Here is a 25,872-nt window from a genome sequence, read left to right on the forward strand (position 1 = left end):
GAGCAACCTAAACTATTACAGTACATTCTGAAGTCCCAGTCCTGAGTGTCAACCTGGTCACCGACAACTAGAGAAGCGAGGTTCTGGACAAAGTCATCGATCTCAAAACTATTTCACGAAAGTCAAATATGGATGCCTTACTGGAAGAACATCTGATGGTTTCAATTAGATAAAGAGATACTTGCAATGACCTGTAAATCCAGTGCAGTGAAAGGCCTTTGTACCAGAACAATGAAAGCTGATGGTAATACGCATTGATTCTCCTGGTTCTCTCCTGCGACATCACACAAAAGGTTCAGTTCCTATACTCGTCATTGTGGCAGCTCTATCATAGAAGCACGAACAACGAGCTTTCAGTATTCAAACTTTCATTATATAGTACATTCGAAACTAATAATGCAATGGTTCGCCATCAAGGTGATTGTCTTTTTTTTCCTGTTCATTATCTCTTCTTTTCTTCCCTTGTACAGTTAGTAGAATGCGATTCCTAGACCATATACTTAGCAAACCGTCAACAGCTATATAGATCTCCAAGATCCCTCCCTCACTAACACCAACTCCCCAGCGCTCTCATCCCAAGCACCGCCTACATCGACACTCAAGAAAAGCCAAACACCATATCTCAACTCCAACACAGCCAGACCAATATGCGTGAACCACCGAGCTTTCACTACTACTCTAAGCTTCTGGTAAAGAAATTCGCCAGTCTCCAGGCTAGATATGATAGCAATCCCGATGCCGAGCAACAAGAGAAGATCACAGAAGAACGCGAACGGTTTTTGGAATGGGCTTCAAAGGTCGACCTCTCCGGGGCGCTGACCAAAGTACCGCTAGAGGATCGTATTGATCTTGGTACTCAGATTCTGGATTTCAAACTTACCTTGGAGCGGATTGCCGATATTGTATACACGAGTAAGTCGTCCATATATCCCGATAGTACTAATATTCCAGTCTGGCTGGCTTTGGGGAAGGTCTACTAACAAAATGCAGTGGATGAATATTTCGGGTGCGGTGAGCTTCTTCCACTTGAGTGCAGGCTTGGTGACCAGGTCAGACGCGACCTGAATGGGCCTGGTGTGAGCGACGAGGTCAAGGTTGCAAGGCGCATTCAAAAACTGAGCGATGACATCGACCACCTCTATGTGAACAAACTTGCGATCGAGTTTGAAGTGAGTCGGCTGGTACAACTTCAGTTTCAATAAGTTGGCAAGAAAGGCATAAATTCTTGCTAATAGTCAATAAATATAATTCACACGGTTGCAAATGTGTCTTGGCTTCATTTGTTTTTGTCGGCTTCTAAAACTGCAGTTTTATATTATCAGGATAAAAGGGAATGGGAAGTATCGGGTCCATGGTCCAATTGGACAATAGAATCTCATGTCGGCGGGACCTTCTAACGAGCGTTCAAGGAAGCCACGATACGCTCCTTGCCTTGTACTTGATGATAAGCGGTCCCCACGAGTGTTCAAATTGTACGTCCTTGTCACAAACATCAATGTGGCTGCAGACTGTCTTGTCCAGGCTTGCTGGACAGTCGATACTCAACCCCCTCATAAATTTGGAAAATGCAGAGGTGAAGGTTCCCCAAATACCAATACTATTCCAAACCAAGGGAACAAAATCCGTCTCCTTCAAGCATCAGACTGGAGGTTTCCTTTGCATGCTGACACGCCCCTCGAACGTGTTCTCGTTATTAAAGATATACCAGACCGCGAGCTGTTATTTCCACCTTTGCCTGTGTTACTCGATGGGCCCTGGTCGAAACCTGGTTCGATTCCCCAGATGACCATAACGTGGCATTAAAGCTTCGCTTAGCTATTCAGTTTGGTTGCCTCTATGAATAGTGTCAGCCCTTAAAGAGTGGTCGTTGCCGAGAAGATCAAATACCTGCGAACATCGGGTAGTTCCACTTTGGTAGTACTCTCGGGGATGGGTCGGGTTCTCGACAATCCCTTTTAGGAACCACGAGCTTTCCATTCAGGATGCACTGAGGCAGGCCCGGGAAAATCAATTGCGCGGGAATGCTCGACGTCTCGCGATGAGAATCTAGGGCTATTTCACCCTTTCGCGGGCGTCCGTATACTCCGCGGACCCACTGGGAGTTGAGGTCAGTCCTTGGAGTACTTCGTCTGCTAATTGAGCGAGACTGCGCATCGCATTGGTACTTGCAGCCTTGTCCCCTCTCACTACAGGAGAATAGTGAAACAAAGTGGAAATCCATTGTCAACATACAAATACGTTAAAATATCTTTACTAACTGAAACATGTCTACACAATAACTCAAAGCAGCTAACAAAACACTTCGCCTCAACGAGATACCAATATTGGAACTATAGATGACTAACTTATCACCCTTGGCTAGATTTGGTATCTAACTCAAGTTTCGGAATCGTGTTTCCGTTTCAATGCCTGACACTCGGATCATGACCCTACATCCCATTCCCCTAGTTCAGACTTATCCCTGTTTCAGAAAGCACCACAAAGCCAATCCACCTGCGACGTTTATCTGTGTTGAATGAAACACTAGCGTCCTAGGTTCGACCCTCGATCGGATCTTCACCCCTGTTCCGGATCGCCTCGAGGGGTTGATCAGTGGAGAGATCTTGCCTCCACTTCATGGAGTTCAGCCTGTTCAGGGCATCGGATCAACGCAGCTAGGGTGTAGCTCTCCATGGTATTCCTGGTGGGGGTTTGAAACGATCGGAGACAGCTTCTGGAAAGCTTCTAGGGCTTCTAGAGTTTAGTCCAGACTGGTCACTGCATTATAGGTCATAGCGATGGAAGAGTCTGGGCCGCGCTTTCTGGAGTATCCTGCTTTTGGTCTAATGCTCAATCCTTATAGGCTTTTTCACCTTAAAGTCATGCACATCCTCTTCGTATATTTTGTCCAAACACGACTCTAGTTTTCAAGGCTCTCCATGCCTAAAAGTGACAGGGCTTCCTCTTAGTATGCGGCCGCTTCTCGCGACTACTTTGGTGTATGATATTTCCTATAGAAGCATGGATCCAAAGACGAATGGCGCTTGGGAAGGAATATCTTGAATCATAGCTTCTCAACTTCATAATACCTATCGCGAGGCACGAAAAGCATAAAGTAGCTGGGTAGCTCGGAAAACACCTTGAAATAATCGTGGTTAGGGGTCTGCGTGGGTACAAGGACAAAGTGGGACATCTCGAACTCGCGACGGAGCGCTGTGACCATATTCAACCTGTTCTGTTCTTTCCCAGATTCGAAGATCTGGCATCCCTCGTCCATATCTAGGCTCTGTGGTTGAGGTTGAAGAAGCCCTAGCTTAATGTCCATGGTCATGTCCAACGGCATGATATGGGCGGCACTGAGCAGAAATTCGGTCGGTTTCCAGGATCTGCCCAATTATTACGCCGGGACTGGAATATTTGTGATGGACCGGTTCCCATCTCTTGACAGACAATTGTCGCGTATCGACATTTCGAGAGACTTCACTATCTCAGGCCGCGGAGATAACATAGGGCGTAACAACCCGAACTCAGTGCGCTCTACCAGCTGGCGTAGTTATTCATCGCCAAAGCACCTCGCCATGGCCTCAAGGAGGCATTCATGTCCAAGGGTAGGTATACGCTCAAAGAAGATTCTCAGAAACTCCGCAGTGCCATCTCCCGCTTTTGTCGCTTTATACCGAGCAAGGTTCCAAGCCATAAACCATTCGTTGGCCATCAGCGGAAGAAGAAGCGGGATAAGATAGGAGAACAGGATGCGCCGTTTCTTTCCTGATGACATTTTAGCTGGTTATGGAGATGGAGAAAAACCAAGAGATGAGACTCTACAGACAAACCACATTTGCAGAACTTTGTATAGAGTCAACCTAATCGCCATCTCACAGGACTGGCTGCAAGGTAGACCTTCTCCCATGGTAACATATATAATGGTATTTAAGAACAAAGATAGGATGGTAATAACACGATCGGGCGGTTGACTGCCTCAGGCCTAGATTGTGAAAATGGTGTTGCCAGAGTGACGAGCTGCCAGCCTTGTTGTACTTCTCTTCCTAGCGTCACTAAGGATCATCACGAATATGTTGCACACATCCATCTGATGTATTTACAATTTGGCTATCCACAAACACTGCCGACATCATGATCGTCCAGATATTCTCAGACAGGTCTTTTCAGAACCGTCGCGCCCCAACCAACACCAAATATATACCGACACAGCATCATCCAGCGCCATCCCCTAGGTATTTAGTATAAGATCTGAAAGTCTCTTGTGTTGGCATATAGTGCAATTAGAACGACTGCTAGATAGGTACTAGTGTTTTTACGGTCGAACGGTAAAATATGACCATTTCAATATCTTGTCCCTGCTACTTCGTGCAAGTACGTACTACGGCATGTGTTACCTCCCACCACAATCGCTTCCTGAAGAGCCAAGGAACATTTGCAGAATCTCCACAAAAGCACACTACTTTAGCGTCCACGGTAAATCGGCAAGCGGCGCGTCAGAAGGCAAACGTAAAACTGACTCTGCTTGCCCGAGTCAGATCAGGTTCCCTGAGTAGGGCGGTAGCCCTGGATCGACTCTTCTGGAACAGCCGGGATTTTGCATCTGAATAATTCCAATTCATGCTACTGTGCTGCAGGACAGGGGAAGTTCCGTTCCTCCCCGTGCAAGGTGCTTATTTACTAAGTACTAGGTGGACCAACTGAACTAGTAAAGTACATACCTCGATGGCTGAGATGATTATCGCCAGGATCCAAGAAGAACGACCTCAGGTTCGGAAATCGGAGCCTTCGCCGGGCGAATCAGAGTGCAGTGGATGGATACACATGCACGTGGGTGCTGAAGAAGCGGAATTAGTTTGAATGTCTGCAGTACTTTCCATAAGTACTGCACACGACTCGCCTCACGGTGAATTTGCAGTCCGGTTGTTCAGTGCCGGTGACCAAGAACCGCGTAGCATCCTGCGGGTCATGTTGCGGCTAATGCGGAACACAGGATCATTATCCCCAAACCGAAGGACCTCGTCTATTTCAATTACACATGAAGTCTCAGCATCAACTTGTTGCATCCGGCGATTCGGTGATCCGATGTCCGGACCTAGGTAGATACTTGAGAAATCGGCAAGGCTTGGAACGGCCTGTGCGGGTTTCAACATTTTCTGCTCAGTATTACTTATTGGGTAGATACTCACGGCTACCTATAGTCAATTGGCGGGGAATGCGGAGGAGTGCACAAACGGAGAACGGAGACTGGGTGTTCAGGCATTTTGGCGGGTACTACTATAGTACTGTTATTAATATAAAGTCTCCAAATTCCTGTTCCTGAAACTCGACACCTAATATTGAAATGGAACGTTCCTGATAATCACGTCAGTTAGACGTCAGAATATCAACATACTCCGTACTGGATGAAGTTACTACAGACACGTAACCCATATGTCCCGTTGCGCGGTTATCAGATCGCTCAGACGTCAGGCGGCGGAGAAAAAAAAATTTAACTAAATCACTCACCATATGACGAAAAAAAACCAGCCATCAAACCAACGGGGGAAAAGACCGAGTCGGTTCTCGTTCTCCAACAGGTCCAACCAAGTCCAGGACCCCGGAGACTACATGAAACAGGTAGGAGACTAGGTTATCTAAACTAAGTTCCTGTGAATCGAGCAAGAAGCCAGGTCTTTAGAAAAATGAGTTCTTCCGTTGATAAGCCACCAAAATATAACTATCTAGTCACTACTGTGTGAAATAATTAGTTACTATGTAGTTAGTTGAGTTATGTGTGGGCTTTTCTTTTCTTTTTCTGTTCTTTTCTCTTTTCTTTCTCTTCTTTTCTTCTTTTTTTTTTTTTCTTTCTTTTTCTTCCCCCTGTTTTTAACTTTAGCAGCCAAGGGAAAAATCGGAGTCAAGCCGATTCGAGACGCGACTGCTGGCTTACTTACTTTTCAGTACTAATCATCCCTGCACGATGTGCAAAGTAAGTTACCATGTCGTAACTATTTGTTTGAGTATGAAGTAACGGAGTACTTCCGGCTCCATTAATCTAATATCCCTCAAAACTGTACCTGACAATCTCCAAAGAAGGTCCGGGCAGAGAAAACCTAAAGCCACGAAACCAAACCGAAAACTATGTAACATGTAACAAAAGCGAAGGAGGGAAATGTTCTGGAATAAACCTAATTAGTAAAATCGCTAACTACCTGCTCCACTTCTCGGGAGCAGGTACGTACGTAGTACTCCATACTAGTTACTACTACTTAGTATCGAGGCAACTTGCGCACGGATCTCGCGGTGTACGAGTCAGAACGGAGTATGGATGCTACGCTACTACTAATTATTTGTTATCCGTGCCTTCCAGCGCCCCCACCGCCTTCGTCAGTGGGTGCGCCACGTATTCTTCGTAATCACGGATTTTTTGTAAATTTTTAATATTTGAAGCTATTCAGAGACTAAAATAATTATTTATTAATCTAAAAGTCCTCTCCTGCTTCGCGGGCATGTATTTTATTCTTAATTACCTGCTGAATTTGTTTCTCCAGGTGCTTCGTGGGCTTATATCTATAAATCTTTTTAAATTACTTTACCAGCTTTCTCTCCTCTGCTGCAGCATCTTTTACTTTCCGGACCTTAATTAATTAAATTATATTATAAGTTTTTATAACCCTGTTGCTGGAAAGCAGTTTAACCTAATACTTAGTAGGATTCCAGCGTTAAGGCACTTGCGCGGTCCTGATCTTGTATATTACTTACTAGATTATATAGAGCTCCTCTAGCTTCTATATTTAGTGTTAAAAGATCTTCGTTAAATTCCGCTTTATTTTATCTGATATATTAGTTATATCCTTCATAATTTTCGCCTGATTCTTTATAAGCGCGTTAATTATTGCCGGAGGATTATTCTTAATACTAGAGAAGAGTAATAAAGGTAGTATAGAACTGTAGCAGAGCTCTAGTATATTAATATCCAGGATTACTAACTGGTTAGTGAGTTACTTAATAATTTAATATCTATTTACTAGCTAGATCCCGCGATTTTTAAAGGATTCTTGAATAATTTACTGTATAAAGGCCTTCGCGTGTACTGGTTAAATAATCTAGAGGAATTCTGGCTTCTTATATAGCCTGCCGCCCTAGAAAGATATCTTATTATTAAGAAGCTGGAATTACTACTTATAATTAAGAAATAGCTTGCTGTCAAGAGATTAACAGAGGTAAGTTATACTAGATAAAAAGCTAAAAGGAATAATATTATTTTACTTATAGTATTATATAAATTCAAGAGTAAGATGCGAGCCGTGGCTATTAAATATTAGATATTACTTCTCTTCTTACTTTATACAGTCCTTTATAGCTTTAATAAATTCCTATAGCCAGGTAAGCGCCAGTTTATCTGATATCCAGCTATTTTATAAGATCATGGTCAAGGTATTACCTGGTAAGGCCTTACTACTATTATACCAGGCCTTTATATAACTACTGCTTGCTTTAAATATAAAGAATAGCGCTATTAGCTAACTATTAGCAGAAATATACTCTAATATTATAATATTTTTATCTTTCTTACCCTCTGTAAGATCTAGGTATCTTGAGGATCTAAAGACCTTGCAAGCCCCTCCCTAACCTAGTTAAAATCTATATTTATTAAAGTTATATACAAGGCGAGCAGGAACCCTATTAAGAAGGTATTCTAGCTGGTTATACTAGTATTAAAGAAGCCCTGTATCCTTAGCTTAAATATACTTTAATTTCTTAGTCTTCTGCCTTACTAGCGCGAGACCTAAATATGCTGGTATACATGCTTTAAATTAATATAACTATATTTTACTGACATACTTTTCCGGATACCCCGCGCGGGTAAGGACCTGATTTACCTACATCTCTATAATAGAAGCAGTTAGCGGGAGGTTCTAATTCTTTATTTATATAATCTATTCAATCAAGGCCTTCTCCTAATATAGTTATAGAGTATTCTTTTTTAAAGTAGTTAGTATTGCTGGTGTTTTTACTTTTTAAAGGCGGCTTCGTAGCATGGTACTTGATACATTAAATTCACGCGCAATTTTCAAGATATTTAGTTTTTTTTAGGTTCTAGTGAAAGCGACGGCCTCGCTTAATCGAGATTCATTGAATTCAGGAGATTTCGGCATGTTTTGTGGCTTCAGTAAGTAAAAATATCAATAACACGAGAATTTATGAAGAATCCGTGATTACGAAGAATACGTGGCGCACCCACTGACGAAGGCGGTGGGGGCGCTGGAAGGCACGGATATTACTCCCCCGACCCTGATAAATGCTCACGCAGGGCTCGTGCCTCGTGCTGGGGAAAACGAACAATAAGCCCGGCAGTTGCGGCTATGCCGTATGGGGGTTTCCGGGGGCTACACCTACTCCATCTGTAGCCCTGGCAGTCCATACTCGGCGTTGTCGAGGCGGATAACAAGCGAAAGGCTAAATGGGCGAATCCCATTGTGAGTCAGGCCTTTTAGCCGTGGTCGATGGAGAAATTCTCGGGTTTAACCGCGGTTTGAAGTCTATTCTCGTGGAACTGGACGGACAAAGGCGAACCTCGAACTTCGTATAGTTGGCCCCAGTCGATACCGCTCCCCGATTCCTTGTGGGGGCGGGATTGCATGCTTCTAACTTAGTCCATCGTCTCCAGAGACGGTGAAACATCGTCGTCCCTGCAGATTCCAAAAATGCATCTGATGGCCCTTCCGTACCTCGCTACGTACCTGGTAAGAGCTCCGTCCCTTTGTCCAGGGTCCGTTCAGAATTCGGTAGTTGATTTTGCCAGAGTATATCTACATCATACAGTTGAATCCATAATTGCGTAATTGGTCGCGATCGACAGGAGACCTTTTCCCCTTCACTTCGGAGCAGCCGATTAGTCGACTGCGTACCAGGTGTTTTGGGATTGGCCGTTCGGACAGGCTAGTGCTCCTGATACTTTACCAGAGTACGCTGCCGTGGTTGGACAGAGGTCGGCTTTCATGTCCGTTCCCTCTGGCCTCAATCCCAGTCCAGTCATTCCAGTGCCACAGCCACCGGCGCCGGAACTGAGAATCGCAGGCAACGGCGTTCGTGTTGGTGCAGTGTAACAGCGTTGGGATTAGAATCGAGGTCCCGGATCCGTGTCTGATCGAGGGCAGGAGCGCCAGTAGCAGCAGCTTGTCAGTGTTCAGTGCACACTGTTAGCTGTTCGGTGTTCGCTCGGAATCTCGGAAATGATGTGAGGCGCGCGCGATCTTCATAAAACGAAACGTTCGCCCGCGGCACGGATCCATCGTCTTTGTTCGTTGTTGGCGCTATTGGCTCCGGAGTTTCTCCAGAAGTCCAGATATGACACTGGCAGTGGCGAGTAGGCAGTAACTGTTTGCAGCATCGTCATCTAAATTTTATTTTATTTCCTTTTCCATTTTTTCTTCTTTTCTTTTTTGCTTTTTCTTCTTCTTTTTCTTTCCAAACAGCTTGATGAGGCAATGCTGTCGAGCAAGGCACGCGGCACAGCGACGTCCGCCATCGGGGTGGTCTCCGGCCTCGAGAACGTACTCCGTATATGAGCAAGGATAATATGATCGACAACTAAGCACTCGGATTTGTGCCAGATTGATTCGATGGTCGTCATTTCACCGTTGGTACGGAGGCAGGGTCTATAGATCGCCAGCCGGTCAACGATAACATGAATGACGGCATCCGATGATGAGGTCGCTGCTCAAGGGAAAATGGAATTTATCTGCAGGCGCTGGCAATGACTGCTAGCTGGCTGTTAACACAGACGCTCGGAGCTTCAGTTCGGAGCTCGAGACAGGTTAAGCATCAGCGTTAGTGAGTCCAAGTCGGACGGCCAGCACTGGGGTTGATGCATGAAGCCGCAAAGGTCGAAGCGCAGAGCATAAAAGCTGATAGCGTCATCCAATGCCGCTGCAAGGCCATGCAAACTTGCATCTCGAGCGATCGGGCCGAGACCAGGATTGGCCTGTGTACGAGCCCGGCGCATAGTCTAAAGCTCCTATGACCTGGGGGATTCTTAGCTGGCGTGAGAAGTGCCGTGATTCGCGCACGGCGAACATTCATTTATTTAAATCTTTTTTCTTTTCCGTCCAGGCCCAAGCACTTCAAGCCCGCAAATTAAATCGCAGCCCGTTTCATACAATTCGGCATAAGCCAAAGTTGATAGTTGATTGCCTGCGGGAGTGGCAGCTGGGAGAGAGCGCAAGAAAGGCAAGTCCGAGAGATGGCGGTGCGTCCGTTACTCCAAAAGGGTCGTGCGAGTTCATCCCACCTCGCGATTATTCTGGTTCTGGCTTTGCGGCTGCAGCCAGGCAAGTCCCGCCGGAGTCTCACATGGGCATAAGCCAGTACTTGGAGAGTGAGTCTGTGATTATACAGTAGATGGGAAATACTTCGGAAGACTGTCTGTATCCGAGTAGACTGCCGCTGCTGAAGAAAAGAAAAGAAAAGAAAGATGGACCGAGAACTCCAAGAGACCAGAGGTGAGTGTGACAGGCGTCGTGTTAACTGCCGAGTCAATCGTCGAGCTCATCCAACAGAGACAATCCAAGCTCAACAGTCAATCATCATTCATCAACAACGGCCTCCTGCCGGTCGCGCGATCCGAGTTGAGCAGGATGAGCACAGACTTCACGTCTTCATCTCGGTGCAATAACGCTAGCTCCTTGGCAGCAAAGGTCTGGCTGCGTCACCAGCAATTTATATTTTTGCAATCTGCGCAGATTGGGTGGCCTGCTGGTGCTCTGAATCTCAAACGTCCAGCAGGCAGAGTGGTATTGAACAAGGCCCAACCGCCGGTGAAGCAGCAGCACATTGGGTCTCCTGATGCTGCTCCGTTCCTGTCTCAGTAAAAGCAGTCAACTAATTAGTAAAGCCGAGTAAGCCGGCACTGGCAGGCATGCGGAAGCGTCCAAGCTCCTATGCAGCCCAGTGGTGAACATGTGATGGTCTAGAGCGAACAGGTGCAGTACTTCCGAGTCGCAGCGATAATATTCATGCACAGCAATTGCACGTCAACTCGTCCATTTGTAGGTAGCAGAATTTCAAAAACCGTCTAGAGCCTGTCCGATCTCCAACTCCCAATTTTGTTCCCAAACGCCTTGCATACTCCGTTCCGTCTAAGTGCCTCTGCCCAATGTCCAATACATGTCCAATTGCGTGCCAGATCCAGTCAGCATGTCCAAACCACCGCCAAATCACCGCCAAATCACCGCCAAAAAAATCACTTGTATATTAGGGGGAGCGAGACGGCCCTCACAAGTCATCGCCGAAGACAAGCGATGGCGAAATCATCAGGGCCAGCCGTATAGTAAAACAAAACTAGAAAAACAGAGGTATCATAAACGACAAGCAAAGGACGACAAATCAAAAACCTCTTCCTTCCCTTTTTTTTTAGAAAAAAAAGGAAGGAAAAAAAAAAGAAAAAAACAGTAGAAAAAAAGTTCGAAAAGCCGCAACAGCACCAGCTGTATGAAAATGGCCGTCAAATATACTCTAAAGTTCAGGTCCACCGACTGGGAGAACCCATCATTGGCGATTGCAAAGTAAACATTTCCCTACAACGACAATGAACCTGTCATGTGGAGATTCGGCACATCGGGCCTCTTTCGGCTCATCCATGGATGTGCGGATAACATGAGAGCTGGGCTGGCTGCAGGTGCTGTATATGTAGTAGTTTTTGAAATGATTGCACATTGTTCACAAATAAACGGCCCCCGGGCGCGGATGGATTGGAGCCAAAACCACCAGAAAATGACGAACGGAAAGTGCAGCAGTGGTGGTGGTGGTGGTCGATTGGTTGTATGCAACGATAAAGTGTGTATGCTGGTCTGCTAGGGCTAGGGCGGTTGAAATATAGATTCAGTTTGTAGTAGTGGGGGCGAGAGCGTGAAGAAGATGGGTGGAGGAGTAGGCAAACGGTCTAGAAGCCTTTTGGAGAGAAGTTTGAGTTTGGCGATTGAGAGTGTACCAGAGAAAGAACAGTTATATATGCTCGAGGACGCGTTGCGAGCTCCTCATGACGGATTCTTGAGGAAAGAAGTGGTCCAACTTGTAACTGCCATCATCAAGGATCAGGGTCCGTCACAAGCCAGTGCCGTCAGGGTTACTCGACAGGGGAGGAGGGCTAGTAAATAAAAAATAAAACAGAGAGTAACAGAGCAGAAGAGCCTTTTATGATTGGCCTTCTCTCCACGAATTTGGCTTTGCGTATTATTATTTGAGACAGTCTATTATTATTCCTATTTATCGCAGTGCCCGTTTCCGTGCTATTTGTCTATTTCTCGGATTAAATATCAAGGATTGATGGGGAACCCAACCCGGGCCAACCACAGAGCAATCTGTCGCTGCCACCGAAAATTGGAACAAGTGACCATCCCCACTGAAATACCGCTTCAGCGTCGTGGAATATCCATAGCATGCCTGCACGCTTCCGTTTCCGAGACTGCGTCTGTCGCGATGGAGAACCGCGGTTGCAGACCGTGAAGGAGTTCCAGTGGGACTGTAGGAAAAGTGGGCTCAGACAGGGCCCACTTGGATATAGTACAGGAGTAGCACCATATAATATCTTCATGGATCCATCCGTTTCGGCCTGATCGGGATAACAGGCACTAGGGATCGACGCCCATCCCTCAAAAGCCGTTGACTCTTTCAAGCCTTCAACGGCACGTGGCGCTAGCTGGGATCTTCATGCACAGCGGCTGGGCAGCTTTTTTTTTTTTTTTTTTCTTTTTCTTTTCTGCTTGGAGATAAGATATATGAAATCACACCGGGTTGGTCATAAATGGCGTTGCCTTCGTCGGCTTGTCAGCCACAGAAAACCGCCGAATGTCGGCAAGTGCGCTGGGCGCGGAGCCGGGCAAGGAAGAGAGCGATGAAAGAATTCAGAACCAATGGGCGAATTGTGTGTAAGGTTAATCTATGGGGAAACTCGTAAGTTTGTGTAGTCACTGGTTCCAACCAACAGTGCCTGAAGCGCCCCACTGTCAGCACAGAAAACCTTAAGCTACTTCCTGGGCAGTCCTCTAGGGTCCCAATTGCGCAGTGTGAAGAGAAGGCAAACGGGGCCAGGGGTTCTGCGGAACCGGCATCGACCTAGTATACCGTAGTAAGTGCAGTTGAATTTGTTCGGGGACCTTCGGGAAGAGAGCGCTGAAACGCGATATCGCGATATCACTGCCATGGAGGGAAAGTTATAAACCGAATACGGGGAGGCGGCCAATTGGCTACATGCTGTTTAGCACCAGGTCTGGAAACCCTGGAGACGTTTTCGAGTTTGGAACAACCTCGTCGCCAAGCACCCACTTACGTGTGTCTGGGGTGTATCCATGATTCCCTTCACGTACTGCCAAGCACCATAGACATTCAACGGCACCTGGATTTGAGTTGATTTTGGTCCCTAAACGAGAACCTTATTAGGTTTCGGATTCTTTTTCCCGCTCCAGTGTCCTTCCAGCGAAACCTTCATTGTAGATCTGGTCCGAATTGAACGGCCAACACCGAGCCACGGCTCGTCTTACCGGTGAGGCTTGGCAGAGAACGCCATGCAATCATCCAGACAACAAGCCCTTTGAAGAAATACTAAGACTTGACGATTTCCCGTCGTCGATGTTTCAGATCCTATCTATTTTCGTCCCTTCCTCGTTTATTTGCGAGATCTCCCGCAGAAAGTAAGCAACCCCATGCAAATATGAGACGTGCCTGCAGCCCACTCGTTCGATGGCGGGGAGTGAATAATGATGGCACCACTTCCAGAAATTAATTCCGCACACTGCCCACCCAAAGAGGCCAACGAGCGGAATTCCGAGATCGCGTGGATGCCTATTATTGCTCAGACATGACCGTATGTCAAGGCATTCGGTAAAACAGAGGCAGAGCGAGATTAATAAGGCCGATATTTTAATTTCTCCGCACAGTCCGTAGATTCCGGTAAATTAGCAGGTCTCCCAATTCCGAACGACGAATAGGACTCGTCCGAATATTGCAGTGGTCTCGACTGTGAAGCTTTCATAGCGGGTTTCCCAGGCAGCCAGACGAGGGCCAAGTTTGAGCGGTGGAGAGAATGCAGGGCATCGACACGAGGGAGGGACGCATCAAAGCCGAAGTGCTCCAGCAGTCCAGCCGTTTGAGGACTGGTGAGCGATGATCGTGTGGCTGGCAGAAGGATTCTGGAAAATGTTCGAGAGTTCGCTGCCAAATTTTCGATCTGCCAGGCTGGAATTGCGTCAGACTCTGGCGGGCCAACTGGACATCCAACGAGGCAACTCTGTTTGTACCTGTCCTCAGACTTGTCAGGTTCTCACAGAATCTGGAACATGGATCTGCAGGCAGTGGCTGACAGGCATGTCTCATATGAGCAGCCGCTCCAAAATATCCCTCAGCGCAGATGGTGGAATGGCTAATAATAATGAGTAGGTGAAGACTGAAAGAACTCCATCTGGGTCCCGCGCAGCACCGGTAAGCAACATGCCCAACTCGGCTAGCGTGCGGGACTTGTTCCTGGGAGGCCACTGGGCCAGCCACTCATGACACTTAGTCAGCGGAAACCAGCCTCGCCCAGATCTGGCACTAGTTTATCTCGTGCTTCGACCTCAAACAGCCGCAAAACTCCCCCCTCCAACCTCGTCGGGGCGACCGGAGCATTTCGTCTGGATTCCAACCTTCACTGCCCTGTCGTCCCTCGTTTTTTGAAGTCTCGTTGCCGATTGCGCCTGGCACTGCTCCCCAACTCGTTTTGGTCTGGCCCCGTTGCCTAACAGGTGCGGAGCCCCCTATCTCTGCACGCCTCACACTTGGTCGCCGATTCAGAGCATCGTGGGTCGCGGCACTGTCAAAGTATAGTGAGCAAGTCAAGCGAACGTACGAAATACCACCCAATCAACCGATAACATGGGGTTTGGCGACTTCGATGAGATCTGCAAGAAGGCAGCGCTGCCTCTTTGTTCTTTGGTCGGCCCATCATCATCGATATCAGGTTCCACCGGCATCGTACCCAACTGTTATGCGCGAAATATCGAGCTGGCCAACACAATCATTTTTGAGGGCGCTGCATCCTTCATTCACATCATTGCCCTTGGAATGACGGTGATCATGATCCTGCACATCAGGTCCAAATTCACTGCAGTGGGTACGTTTTGACACTTACCTCCGCTTCGGTATATACTCGGCGAAATCACGCCCCACTGACAGCACTCCCCAGGTCGGAAGGAGATTATCACGTTTTTCTACATTTATATGGCACTCACCATTTGTTCCCTGATCATTGACGCGGGTGTGGTTCCACCCAGAAGCGGCCCTTTTCCATGGTTCGTTGCCGTTCAGAACGGATTCGCTTCCGCGCTGTGTACATGTCTCCTCATCAATGGATTTGTGGGGTTTCAACTCTATGAAGATGGTACTGTCCTTTCTGTGTGGCTGCTACGGACCACATCCACGATTATGTTCGCCATTTCCTTTGTGATTTCTATCCTCACCTTCAAGTCATGGGGCGGCCTAGGCCCCACAAACACGGTCGCCATGTTTGCTGTGCTATATGTCATCAATGCGATCTGCATCGCAGTCTACCTAGTCATGCAGCTTCTCCTGGTCATGAACACCCTCGAGGACCGTTGGCCGCTCGGCCATATCTCTTTTGGTCTTATTGTCTTTATCGCCGGGCAGGTGATCCTTTACGCCTTCGGCGATACGATATGTGACAACGTCCAGCACTACCTTGACGGACTATTCTTCGCCACATTCTGCAATCTACTAGCTGTTATGATGGTCTATAAGGTATGTCTCATCTCGCAAGGCCCCAATCACCGACGCCACTACGCATTTAATCTAATTGGGCCTCTTCTTTAGTTCTGGGACTATATCACAAAGGAGGATTTGGAGTTCTCCGTAGGAATCAAGCCGAACAACTGGGAAGTCAAAGAGCTCCTTCCTGAAGAGGAACGACGTGGCACCGTCTACCAAGATACGAACTCGGAGTACGCCGGAAGCATGTACCACCATCGCTCCTCTACGTATAACGGCCACGGATATTGATTCTGGCAATTTCATATCCGGCTTGGTTTCGAGCCTCGGAACGCTCCGACTTTATATAATTCTGCTTACATATTCCTACAATTACAGGCGGGTCTTTTGAAGCCAGCATTTGGTTGGGATATAATTAATTTTGACGACGGGATGGAATTTTGCTTTGCATTAGCTAGGTCGATTTACCTGCGAATTTCTGTAGCGATATCAGCGTCGGGTTTTTACCTCTTTTAGCTCTCTTCAGCCTTTCTCTTTTGGGAATTATCGCAGCAATTTTTGCTTTGAGCGCGTTCTATTTTTTTTTTCCAATTCTTCGGCATGTTTATTCCTTGCCCTGCATCTGCCAGGATTCAATGGCGCAAACGTTATTTGATTGGTCGAGGGCAGCGACTTAACCACCGCATGAGAGGCACGACTAAATGCAAAATATCTCAACCAGACACAATGAGATTCCAGTTTCGCCATAGCACTGCTCCTTCGTTCAAAAGACACAAGCCGTCGATTGGCTCTTCATCTTCAGTATCGCCAGCGCCAAAGTAGTGTCGGTGCGCCAGAGTTAGTGCTTCCGCCGGCGCTCACTATCTCCCAAAACAGGCGAACTGCCAGAGGTACGGACTAACGAGTAATGACAGTAGATTAGCCAGTTACATCAAGGCTAGTTTTCGGGTCTTTAGAGGCTTAATATCGGCAGATATTAATAAACCCCTGCTATCTGGCAAGAGCCGGCAGGAATATTACACCCTTGGCTGCGAAGGAATTATGATAACTGATAACTGACTCAGTGGACTCGCCGACTCGGCTGTGAGATTGTGAGTGGCTAGACTGGGTGGGATGTGCAGGATCCGGGTTAAACTATATTCGGTTGAGAAAGGAACTATAGCATGGAGAGACGGGATATAGTTTCCTGCTCCGTCCGTTCCTGGACTACCCGTTGATGAACAAATGATCGCGCACGGGGCCCGCCAAATGGAGACTTCGTGTATAGTGCACAACATTTACGCGGCACCTGGATTTCATCCATGCTGCTTTGGAGTAGGAATGGTCAGCATTTCGACCTCCATTTGTCAGCTTCAACCTCAGCGGTACTGGTGGAAAGGATCGCCCAAATAAAGTAGTGGGTTGGACTCCAGTAAGCTGGTAAGTTCAACGGTGATCCGAGTCTGAAGAGATTATCGTCATTTCGTCAACCAAGTGGGGTCCACATTCAACTCGGGACTTAAGTAATGGTCTGAGGATTCGAAAGTGAAACAGACTATTTCCGACATTCCGACCGCTCCATGGAGAGAATCAGTCGACCAGAACCACATCCTCGTCCCCGTCATCATCCAGAGTCCCGCTTTCGGATTGATTATGGGCTCGGCCCTGCTCGGGCCGCGGCATGTGCGCATGATTATTTTTGTCATCGGATGTTGTTTGTCCCCGAGCGGTACTATACCAACTCCTATCAACCGACCTGATCATCGCCGTGCATGCCTGGTTAACGAGATCTGAATAAGCCGGGTTCTCCTTCGGCAAAAACATGCAGGTATGGGCCTTGATCTCATCAGAGGCCCTGTCATTGACGGTTTTGATCCACTCCGGTCCCGCGTCCAGGCTGATCGACTTTTCTCGGCCCTCGTCTCTATCTGGTAGGGTGCAAAAAGTACGATACTTTGAGCGGATAATTTTGGAGCTGAACGATGGTGTTTGACTACCAGTTCTCTCGTTGACATTGCTGCTGTTCTCTACCAGAGATGAAGCGCCCTTCCCTAGGCTGGTGTAGAAGTTGACGCATCGGATTCCTCGGTCCTTGCGCACCTGCGTTAGCAGAGAAAGACGTTGTCGAAGTTCTGCCGGCCGTGCTAGGCATCCCACGAATGAAAGATGTGAAGATACCCACCCCCAGCTATCGGTCAGACGTTGCCGTTGAGAATACATGGCTGCAGCACCTCCGGCAGCGACGGCGCCTGCAGCGCCCGCAAACATGGCATACCGGCCCCATCGCTGCCAGGAGGGTGTCGCTGCAGCATCGTCATCCGATGTTGGGGGTAACGATTCTTTGGCATTGTTCGAAGGCACTGGTGACTCCTTTTTTGAAGAGGCGTTGTTCGCTCCGTACCCGAACAGCCCAGCTACCTCTGAGAATGCGTTGTATGTGGACGTGATATTTTTATAATGGCCCTCAGCGCCATATGAGACAACCCCAGGGGCGATCCCGAGATATGGAGTATCGAAAGCGAACACTCCCTGTATATGGGGGAACATGAATGTGCTGGATTCCCCTAAGCTCGCGCTCTTTGCAGCTGCGGTGTCCTCTGACCCTCCGTCTGACTGGTACTGTGATGACTGCGGAGAGGTTCTCGGTGGTATAGGTTGCTCGGAAGCTAGGAGTGAAAGCGTATCTGCCGCGACTATTCCGCCCATTGAATGACCAACGAGGAAGACGTGCACGGAGGGATCAACGGTCGGTGAGGCTGTACCGTTGGATACTTCCAAATCTATGACTTGATTCTGGAGCCTATATAGAAGTCAGCACCGTTCTGGGCTCCACTAAGTTGGCTCAGGACACAAGAAGCAGCACGTACCATTCTCGAAATGCGTTTACACTCTCCTGCAAACTCCCTCGTGTTTCATACTTCGGGTAGACGAGTGTCACCACAGTAATGGAGGGAAGTTTGCGACTAAGGAGCCCATTTACATGCTGCGGGAAGCTACCGAATGTGTCTTCGCCGCCCTAAATGTGCAAAAAAAAAAATCATATTGTTAGCCAGCTACAATCAGAAATCGGGGTATTTCGCCGGGAAGCCGGGAAGTCGGTGAGTCTTCAGCTTGAGGTCTCGACCTCATATGGGTGTAGGTATACGGCGGTCCTACCTTGAACCCGTGGATGAACACCAGTAACAGAGTCTTTTTCATCTTTGAAGACGAATATGTTGCTCGACAGTCTGTTTTGGACGTTGTTGCTGCCTGCAAGGAAGCACATTTCTGAAGATCCGATCCCCACGTGAGCTGCTATTTGTCATTACGTCACTGGTCTAGACCGTCCTTGGCACGCGATATCATTTGTTTACTCCGGGGAAGATTTACTGACCGGTTGATTCACAGCTACTACAACTCTTTCATCTAGTGTCATCTGGTATCTCCAAACAGATCCAATAATACCTTTCTCCAAAGCATTATCCTGATTGTCACGAACCACGGCTGGTTTTCTTTTAAGTAGGCTCAACACTATCCGGCAACATGGTTCCCAATTCCACTCTTTACTTTTGGAATGTGAAAAAGAAAGTCTTCATAAACGATTTCTTTATCGAATATCAACAATATAACCTTCAGTAATAATGTTTGGTTGGTCCATGATTGTTCTTGTTGACGAAAAATTCTAGTAAACAGGTAGAAACCCTATGGTCCTTCGCTCCTTCCACAACAATACGTCCATTTTCCTGGGTCCTACTGCGGTAGGAGTTTATCTACACTACTCTGTGTTATTTCATAGCCGAGATATGGCCCTTTACGAGAATCTGTCTGACTTCTTCCGCAGTCTGTCTCCGCAAGGCTTGAACGAAATGAATGACTTTTGCCCAAGATGGAGGGCCGGACCTTTCTGACCTTAGAGGAGTAAGTAGATTAAATAGTGCTCGAATTCTCCAGTCTCCATTTGATGATGACGCTCGCAACCCTAGTACTCTATTTCCAGAACGCCAGACATGACTCCCGACGAGACCATGGCAACCACAGCATACACAGGTAAATTGCAGCAACATCTGACGGACAACCAGATATACCCAGAGAAGCATATGTATCTGAACAGGCCACCACACCTACTACCTGACAACTTGGGCAATATCTTAGGATGCTCTCCGCTTCTCGTTCCTCGCTCCACTCGTCAAGCTCTTCAAAGGTCGACTTTGATGCCTTCTGTCAAGCGAATAATAGAGCTACCAATGATCAGGAGGTATTAAGTGAGGTGATACCTTTGGTTGAGGGCAACCACAGCCACCTGGACGAATATGGAGGGTACCCATTTCGAAGTATATCCCAAATCACGAATAAAGTGCTACGGCCGGTCAAGCCAGATCGGTTCTATGGCGCGAACTGTGATATCCTTGACAGAACAGTCTGCAGAGAGCTGAGTACCTGTATCAGACCGGCAAAACACAAAACTCTCCCCATCGTGCTGCCGAACTTCACCCTTGAAGCCAAAGGCCCTACCGGGTCTCTCATTAAAACAGATTGGCAAACGTGCCATCACGGTGCGCTTGGAACCCGCGCGATGCATAGTATCCAGAACTATCGGCAGGATACACCGACGTATGATAATAACGCCTACACAATCTCGCTTAATTACCATTCACGCAATGGCGCACTCGCAATATTTGTAACCCATCCCAAGGAATTTGAATGCGCTAGTGGCCGTCGACAGGGACATGTGATGACGATTGCGGGCCATTGGAACTTAACAAAGAATATCAAAACATTTCGTAAGGGAGTTATGGCATACCGTAACGCTCGCGACTGGGCCAGGGAACAGAGAGACAGCTTTATAAGCCAAGTTAACGCGAAAGCCCCGCAAACCTCGGCCAGCTTGCAAATAGACTCTTCCAATGAGCTGAATTAATTCGGGCAAGACTTTGTGCCGGTTGAAAGCGCCGAAAGAACCAGACATTCAGCACAGCCCTCTGTCTTATGAACCATATGCTTCTTCGGAGGAAGATGTTGAAGAGCCAGAAGACCAAGATGACTATTGACTCGACGGACCATCTACTCTACCCTGACCTTATTTGTCCTAGAATGGCAAAGAAGAGCTTTTATTTCTCCTATGTATATTTCTCCCCTTGAGTGGGCAACTGGTTGAAAGGATATTCTTGTTTGTGATTTTCTGTACGTTAAGACTTCAGACATCATAGATTCCATAGATTTCAATTTTCTAATCTCAAGCTGATTTCGGATAATGTGGGTTATCACCGGTACGTATCGTCCGCAGAATTTGTTATATTTTAGCATAAATCAGACTTACAAGCCAAATTCCTCACTTAAATTAGCGAGTTGGTAAGTAGAAGACGAGAGTAACGGGATGTTAGAATACTAATCGCAACAGCCTCGGCATCTTCCCGCCTCCACATCGACGACAACCGAAGTTTAGACCAAGACATCATCGACTCCCGCCCAACTTATAAGCATATCAGCACCCTCGAGAGTTTTCATTCCACCGTAAATAAGTATTTATATCGTACAAATTTATATAATCCATCATGTCCTCCAAAAAGCTCTACAACGTCGTCAAACTCGTCCCTAAACCGGGAAAATTCAATGAGGTATATTTATATTCCACCCAACCAATGTTACTACTGGTATTGACATCGAAACAAACCACTAACAAAAACCAATCAAATCAAAGGTCGCCGAAGCATTCAAAACTATCTCTAAATACGTTCAGGAAAACGAACCCAAGACCCAGATCTACTTTGCGCTTCAGCCGCAGGGGACCGAGGAATTTGTCCTTGTTGAGAAGTGAGACATCCATCCTTGTCTAGAGTCTAGCTAGACCCAGTCAATAAATCAGTCAGTTCTATTGCTAATATTGGTTGCAGATACACCGATTCGCAGAATCTGAAAGAGCATGCGGCCTCTGCTCCATTTAAGCAGTTCGCTAAGGCTATTGGGGGCTTGCTAGCCCAGGCGCCAGAGATCAAGAGCGCGGCGTTCGTTGCTGGGTTTGATGGGAGAGCGAAGCTTTGAATGACAGCCATGCCTTTGCCGATGGGGGTAAATAATAATGGATCTTATGGAGCTTCAGCGAGGCGGCGAATGTGTCAGGAGCTTGAGCTTGGCCTTGGCTATATTTACATATGACGAGTGCTATACATGGAAATTTTGAGAACCCTTGATTATTATGGACTGTCTTCAGCTGAAGGGAAGCAGAAAGACAAAGATATTGAATACCTGTCACATCAAAGTAATGAGAATCGTCATTAAGAGAAGAGAGAGTAAAAGTACATCATCCATGGATATTATAAAAAGGAAACGCAAAACCGCGGCACAAGAAGCCTGCCCAACCACGATAAAGAAAAACAAGGATGCTATACACCATGAGCCAACAGCATTCTATCCATATATGTTGAAACCCCAAAACGAACGGAATTGAATCACTTTTGCTTCTTTTCCTCGGCCTTCTGCTCTTGCTTTTGCTCGCTCGGCGCTCCCTCCGCTTCGGCCTTCTGCACCGGAGAAGGAGCCTGCGCGTCAGTGCCCTTGTTGTTAGACGCAGAGCCAGACTCATGGTGCTCGTAGAGCGACTGGTGCTTCTTCTTCAACCTATCCTCCTCAGCAGCAACCATCTCCTTCCAAAGGTCACCCTGGCCCTGCTCGCCGTGTTCCGCCTTCGTCTTCGAATCCGCCACAGCGCCAGCAGCGGTAGCGCCCGCGGCCGCACCCTCGGCTTTAGCATCAAGTTGCCTTCTTACTCTGCGTCTCTCCGAAATCTCAAACGCCGCACTAGCAACGAGCACAGCAAGGGTCAAACCCTGGGCGTAAACACGAGCCTGCACCAACTTCTGCTGTCCCGACAGATAAGGGTTACGACCGACGATGGCAAAGCTACCAATCATGGAAGCAAGCCACGTCGTACCAACAATTGTGTATCGCTCCTGTCGAGCCCACGCAAGGGCACGATCGCTGAAGCTCATCCCCTGCAGCTCCTCTGCATGCATCTGTTCCTTACGGTTCTCGTACCATAGGCGGGACTGGTTCTGGGACATTTCGAAGGCGCGCGAGGACCGGTCAGCCGCGATGATACCGACGAATGTTCCGGATGATGTGACGAGGAAGGCCTTCATGGGGAGTGTGAGGTTGCGGATTGTAGAGTAGCGGCGCGCGGCAAGCATGACACCTGCATAACCACCAGCTAGACCGAGAGCTGTACCGAAGGAGCCGCCTTTGACGACTTGCCTGCGATTGGAGACTAGTCAGAATTGGTTCTTTGTTGGTCGAATTGATGGAGGCGGATTGGGTTGGTGGGCTCACCGATAGTGGGCATTCTCTTCTTCCTTGCTAAGGAGCTTCATGTTGTGTGAGTGGTGTTTGAAGATATGTACAAGAGGTCTGTGTAGAGCTGTGGTGTGGAGTGCAGAAGCCAAGCTTGGACAATTGCAAGCTTTATAGGAAGAGGGACTGCAAGATTTTGATGTGCAGATGACGAGAGAAGGGAGATATCGGATGGAGCAAAGCCCGGTGACGTTTTCACGCCGCGGAGCTGTCCAGTGAGAGCACGCGGGATCTGCCGGTGCAAACTCGGGCTTTGTCCCGGTGGTACGATGCCGACCAAACGCCGCTGCCGTGTTTTCCAGGCGCCCACTGCCCGCATCCAACTAGTAGGAACTACTATCTACGGAAATGGTACGCAGCTAATGGCAGACCCCGAATTATTAGTCAATTCGCTTTGCTTATTTATTTACTGCCTTGGAGGCTTTTAATTAGTGCGTTGATGTCCCGCCGAGCGCCCGATACAAAAAAATAAAGCCAAGTTACAAGCATATGCGACCCGAAGCCAAGAAAACTACCGTCGCGTGCCACTGCCTTTCGCCGCTGCGATCTGGCGCGCCCGCATTCTACGGAACCGATCTTCTCCACTCGCTCCGAGCGGTCGCGCAAACTTGCTTTCTTGCACCATCGTCGGTCTCGGAACGACGGTGTAGCTGGTATGTGAAATTTCAGCACGCGCACGGTTCGCAAGGCGCGGAGGGAGGAGCTCGCGGGCGCGCGCCTCAGCAGTATTCTCCTGGACGGTCTTGACACGCGATGTGATTTTGCTATATCGAGTCAGTTATGAGATCGCGCAATATGAGCGGAAGGATACATACGTAGGATCGAAATCTGCTTCTTGGTATACTCGCTTGGAGTAGTCGTCGCTGCGCTGGAGAATGGGTCGCGTCCACTCAGCCAGCAATCGCTCGGCCATGCGCTTGATGCCGGGCTCTGGACGCTTGCTCCGAGTGTAGAACACCACCACCTTACCGATACCGCTGGCAATCAGCGTTTCCTTGTTGATCGGGAGTTTTCCCAATGCAGTCAACAGATCACGTTGGATATTGTAAGCGGGAAGCGATCCATCATCTAGTGGTTCTAGGAAGAACTTGACTGCCTCCAGCAGGTTGATTTCTGGATCAACCAAGCTGTTAACGTATTGGTTGCGGTTGAGAAGCGACACAACTTCAGGAAGCATCTTGAGCTTGTGCATAGCTGGTTTGCCTTCACGTCGGTTGATGGCATCCATCTGCGCCGCGTGGGTCATGCGCTTGCGCATATCCTCAATCTCGGCATCTGCCATTTGTTCCAAATCCTATTCACGTTAGCCATTATAACCCAGGGCAGAAAATCGGCACATGACATACAATTCCGTCCTGTTTCCTAGCCCTTCTCTTCGTTGGCTTCTTCATCGCCTCATCCATAGCACGGTCAAGGGCTCTCCGCCGACCTATGTACTGTTAGCAATTTCCTCCAAACCATAAAAAGTCGCAGACGACACAAAAACATACGCGTAGCAGGATCAAGCGTCTCATCATCCTCCTCAACATCGACCTTCTTAGGTTTCCTTCGCCTCCCTCCAGTATCACCGTCACTTCCACCTCCTTCATCTTCCGCATGCCGTCGGCTCTTCTTCCGTCGCCCTTCTTTCTTCCGCCTAGATGACCCCTCTTCATCCCCGGTCCTCTTTCTCTTATGTCGCCCGATAAGTTTCAAGTTCTCTTCATCGATATCCAATTGCGGACGATCTTCAATATCCACATTCTCAGGATCGAAGTCCTCGAACTGCGCCTCGTCTACTTCGGAGAGAATGGACTCGTCGTCTGAGCCAACGAGGTCATGCTCGTCAATCTCGTTCTCATTGTCGTCGCCCCCCTTGTCTTCAGCAGGTTTGGCGTCGCTGTCGTTGGCATCAGCCTCGTCACCTGCGCCTGGAGTTGGCGGCCGCACGGTCTCTTCTGCGTCTTGCTTCGATTCGATGGGCGGCGTGGTCGCCGTAGCGGTTGGTTCTGGACTCGCGGACATGATTAAATCGTCGGTTCGAGCCGCTTGTGTGTTATTCGGGGTTTAAGATGAAAGGGCGAAAGGAAGTGAGATAGATGGCAACCGTCGAACGGCCGAGTAGGATCAGGACCAGCCTCCGAATTCAAATCACGTAACAGAGAAACAAAAAACCAAGTTGAAAAAGGAATACAAGATGGAGAAGCAAATCGGGTCTCAACTTGAGGTGTTATAGACCAGAAAAAGCAGTGGCAGGAGAATGGATGAAAGAACCAAGGTAAGAATCGCATCGGGAAGCTCGGCGGTGATGGGCGGCAGAATCTACCCAGCTCGACTTTTCGTTCACCTGAGAGCTACAATCTTTAAGAATCAACAACATCTTCGGTAACTACACTGCTTATCTCTCTTTCATTTCATCTTTCACTTTCACAAAATAACAAAAGATGTTCGCTCCAGGTATGTCTTTGCTGATTTGCCCATGTTTCTTACCTTTGCTAACCCACGCGTAACAGGACCCGAGCCCTCTAAGGAGGAAATCAAGGTACATACAGACCGTTCCCACTCAAAGCAAAAGCGAAATCGAATTGCACAAGGCTATGTTGAACAGCTCTAACTCGACATTATCATTTAGGCTGGCGAGGCTCAGGCTAACCAGACCGTCCGCATGGCCATCACCAGCGGAGTCCTCCTCTACCTCTGTACGTCACTTTTGCATTCTGAACCTACAAATTTGGAAAAAGAAAGCCCGCAACATCCGATTCCGAGCATCGAAGCTAACTATTTATGTTCCAAATAGCCCCCTTCGCCATTGACTTCGTGCAGAAGTTCCTGTAAACCTACCACCCATCTACACACTTTTCGATGTGATGT

At 47.8% G+C, this 25,872-nt stretch overlaps 9 protein-coding genes across 9 annotated transcripts; 5 read left to right on the forward strand and 4 right to left on the reverse strand.

Moving 5' to 3' along the window:
* Positions 1–647: 647 nt before the first annotated feature.
* Positions 648–1,202, forward strand: ASPSYDRAFT_25704 (uncharacterized protein; the record flags this gene model as incomplete). The annotated part of the gene is made up of 3 exons (XM_040844193.1): positions 648–912; positions 991–1,169; positions 1,194–1,202. 3 exons carry the CDS (start codon positions 648–650, stop codon positions 1,200–1,202), a joined length of 453 nt encoding a protein of 150 aa, XP_040707451.1.
* Positions 1,203–3,043: 1,841 nt separating this feature from the next.
* ASPSYDRAFT_83697 (uncharacterized protein) lies at positions 3,044–5,132 on the reverse strand (the record flags this gene model as incomplete). The annotated part of the gene is made up of 2 exons (XM_040851256.1): positions 3,044–3,365; positions 4,885–5,132. 2 exons carry the CDS (start codon positions 5,130–5,132, stop codon positions 3,044–3,046), a joined length of 570 nt encoding a protein of 189 aa, XP_040707452.1.
* Positions 5,133–9,984: 4,852 nt separating this feature from the next.
* ASPSYDRAFT_25705 (uncharacterized protein) lies at positions 9,985–10,835 on the forward strand (the record flags this gene model as incomplete). The annotated part of the gene is made up of 2 exons (XM_040844194.1): positions 9,985–10,342; positions 10,420–10,835. 2 exons carry the CDS (start codon positions 9,985–9,987, stop codon positions 10,833–10,835), a joined length of 774 nt encoding a protein of 257 aa, XP_040707453.1.
* A 3,768-nt stretch (positions 10,836–14,603) lies between these two features.
* ASPSYDRAFT_251010 (chitin synthase export chaperone) lies at positions 14,604–16,166 on the forward strand. Its single transcript, XM_040844147.1, has 3 exons — positions 14,604–15,109; positions 15,182–15,753; positions 15,826–16,166. The coding sequence occupies exons 1-3, from the start codon at positions 14,872–14,874 to the stop codon at positions 16,009–16,011; spliced, it is 996 nt and encodes a 331-aa protein (XP_040707454.1). The 5' UTR covers positions 14,604–14,871; the 3' UTR covers positions 16,012–16,166.
* A 977-nt stretch (positions 16,167–17,143) lies between these two features.
* Positions 17,144–19,364, reverse strand: ASPSYDRAFT_251335 (uncharacterized protein). Its single transcript, XM_040844148.1, has 4 exons — positions 18,856–19,364; positions 18,567–18,715; positions 17,411–18,499; positions 17,144–17,347 (listed from the first exon to the last, which is right to left on the reverse strand). Exons 1-4 carry the CDS (start codon positions 18,895–18,897, stop codon positions 17,290–17,292), a joined length of 1,338 nt encoding a protein of 445 aa, XP_040707455.1. The 5' UTR covers positions 18,898–19,364; the 3' UTR covers positions 17,144–17,289.
* ASPSYDRAFT_38258 (uncharacterized protein) lies at positions 18,983–19,681 on the forward strand. Its single transcript, XM_040845678.1, has one exon. The coding sequence runs from the start codon at positions 19,383–19,385 to the stop codon at positions 19,584–19,586; it is 204 nt and encodes a 67-aa protein (XP_040707456.1). The 5' UTR covers positions 18,983–19,382; the 3' UTR covers positions 19,587–19,681.
* A 1,396-nt stretch (positions 19,682–21,077) lies between these two features.
* ASPSYDRAFT_127099 (putative quinol monooxygenase) lies at positions 21,078–21,717 on the forward strand (the record flags this gene model as incomplete). Its single annotated transcript, XM_040840469.1, has 3 exons — positions 21,078–21,293; positions 21,377–21,489; positions 21,570–21,717. Exons 1-3 carry the CDS (start codon positions 21,231–21,233, stop codon positions 21,715–21,717), a joined length of 324 nt encoding a protein of 107 aa, XP_040707457.1. The 5' UTR covers positions 21,078–21,230.
* Positions 21,718–22,262: 545 nt separating this feature from the next.
* ASPSYDRAFT_125424 (HIG1 domain-containing protein) lies at positions 22,263–23,042 on the reverse strand (the record flags this gene model as incomplete). Its single annotated transcript, XM_040840454.1, has 2 exons — positions 22,263–22,926; positions 23,002–23,042. Coding segments are annotated over 2 exons (705 nt in total), but the record flags the coding sequence as incomplete, so codon positions are not given.
* A 343-nt stretch (positions 23,043–23,385) lies between these two features.
* Positions 23,386–25,248, reverse strand: ASPSYDRAFT_38261 (transcription factor SPN1). The gene is made up of 4 exons (XM_040845679.1): positions 24,513–25,248; positions 24,369–24,451; positions 23,838–24,316; positions 23,386–23,786 (listed from the first exon to the last, which is right to left on the reverse strand). Exons 1-4 carry the CDS (start codon positions 25,024–25,026, stop codon positions 23,534–23,536), a joined length of 1,329 nt encoding a protein of 442 aa, XP_040707459.1. The 5' UTR covers positions 25,027–25,248; the 3' UTR covers positions 23,386–23,533.
* Between the last annotated feature and the right edge of the window lie 624 nt (positions 25,249–25,872).

This window comes from Aspergillus sydowii (assembly GCF_001890705.1).
Source record: "Aspergillus sydowii CBS 593.65 unplaced genomic scaffold ASPSYscaffold_1, whole genome shotgun sequence".
In the NCBI taxonomy this organism is placed as follows: Eukaryota; Fungi; Ascomycota; class Eurotiomycetes; order Eurotiales; family Aspergillaceae; genus Aspergillus; species Aspergillus sydowii.

What these genes read in the sequence shown, in the direction of transcription:
- ASPSYDRAFT_38261 (XM_040845679.1), bottom strand. Translation starts at nt 25,026, where the DNA reads ATGTCCGCGAGTCCAGAACCAACCGCTACGGCGACCACGCCGCCCATC. An exon ending in CTAGGAAACAGGACGGAATT is followed by an intron (nt 24,317 to 24,368) that starts GTATGTCATGTG and finishes TAACGTGAATAG; the next exon opens with GATTTGGAACAAATGGCAGA. An exon ending in GAAGCAGATTTCGATCCTAC is followed by an intron (nt 23,787 to 23,837) that starts GTATGTATCCTT and finishes GACTCGATATAG; the next exon opens with CAAAATCACATCGCGTGTCA.
- ASPSYDRAFT_38258 (XM_040845678.1), top strand. Translation starts at nt 19,383, where the DNA reads ATGGTCCTTCGCTCCTTCCACAACAATACGTCCATTTTCCTGGGTCCT.
- ASPSYDRAFT_251335 (XM_040844148.1), bottom strand. Translation starts at nt 18,897, where the DNA reads ATGAAAAAGACTCTGTTACTGGTGTTCATCCACGGGTTCAAG. An exon ending in TGTTCATCCACGGGTTCAAG is followed by an intron (nt 18,716 to 18,855) that starts GTAGGACCGCCG and finishes TTGCACATTTAG; the next exon opens with GGCGGCGAAGACACATTCGG. An exon ending in ACCGCTCGGGGACAAACAAC is followed by an intron (nt 17,348 to 17,410) that starts ATCCGATGACAA and finishes AGCCCATAATCA; the next exon opens with ATCCGAAAGCGGGACTCTGG.
- ASPSYDRAFT_251010 (XM_040844147.1), top strand. Translation starts at nt 14,872, where the DNA reads ATGGGGTTTGGCGACTTCGATGAGATCTGCAAGAAGGCAGCGCTGCCT. An exon ending in GTCCAAATTCACTGCAGTGG is followed by an intron (nt 15,110 to 15,181) that starts GTACGTTTTGAC and finishes AGCACTCCCCAG; the next exon opens with GTCGGAAGGAGATTATCACG. An exon ending in CTGTTATGATGGTCTATAAG is followed by an intron (nt 15,754 to 15,825) that starts GTATGTCTCATC and finishes CCTCTTCTTTAG; the next exon opens with TTCTGGGACTATATCACAAA.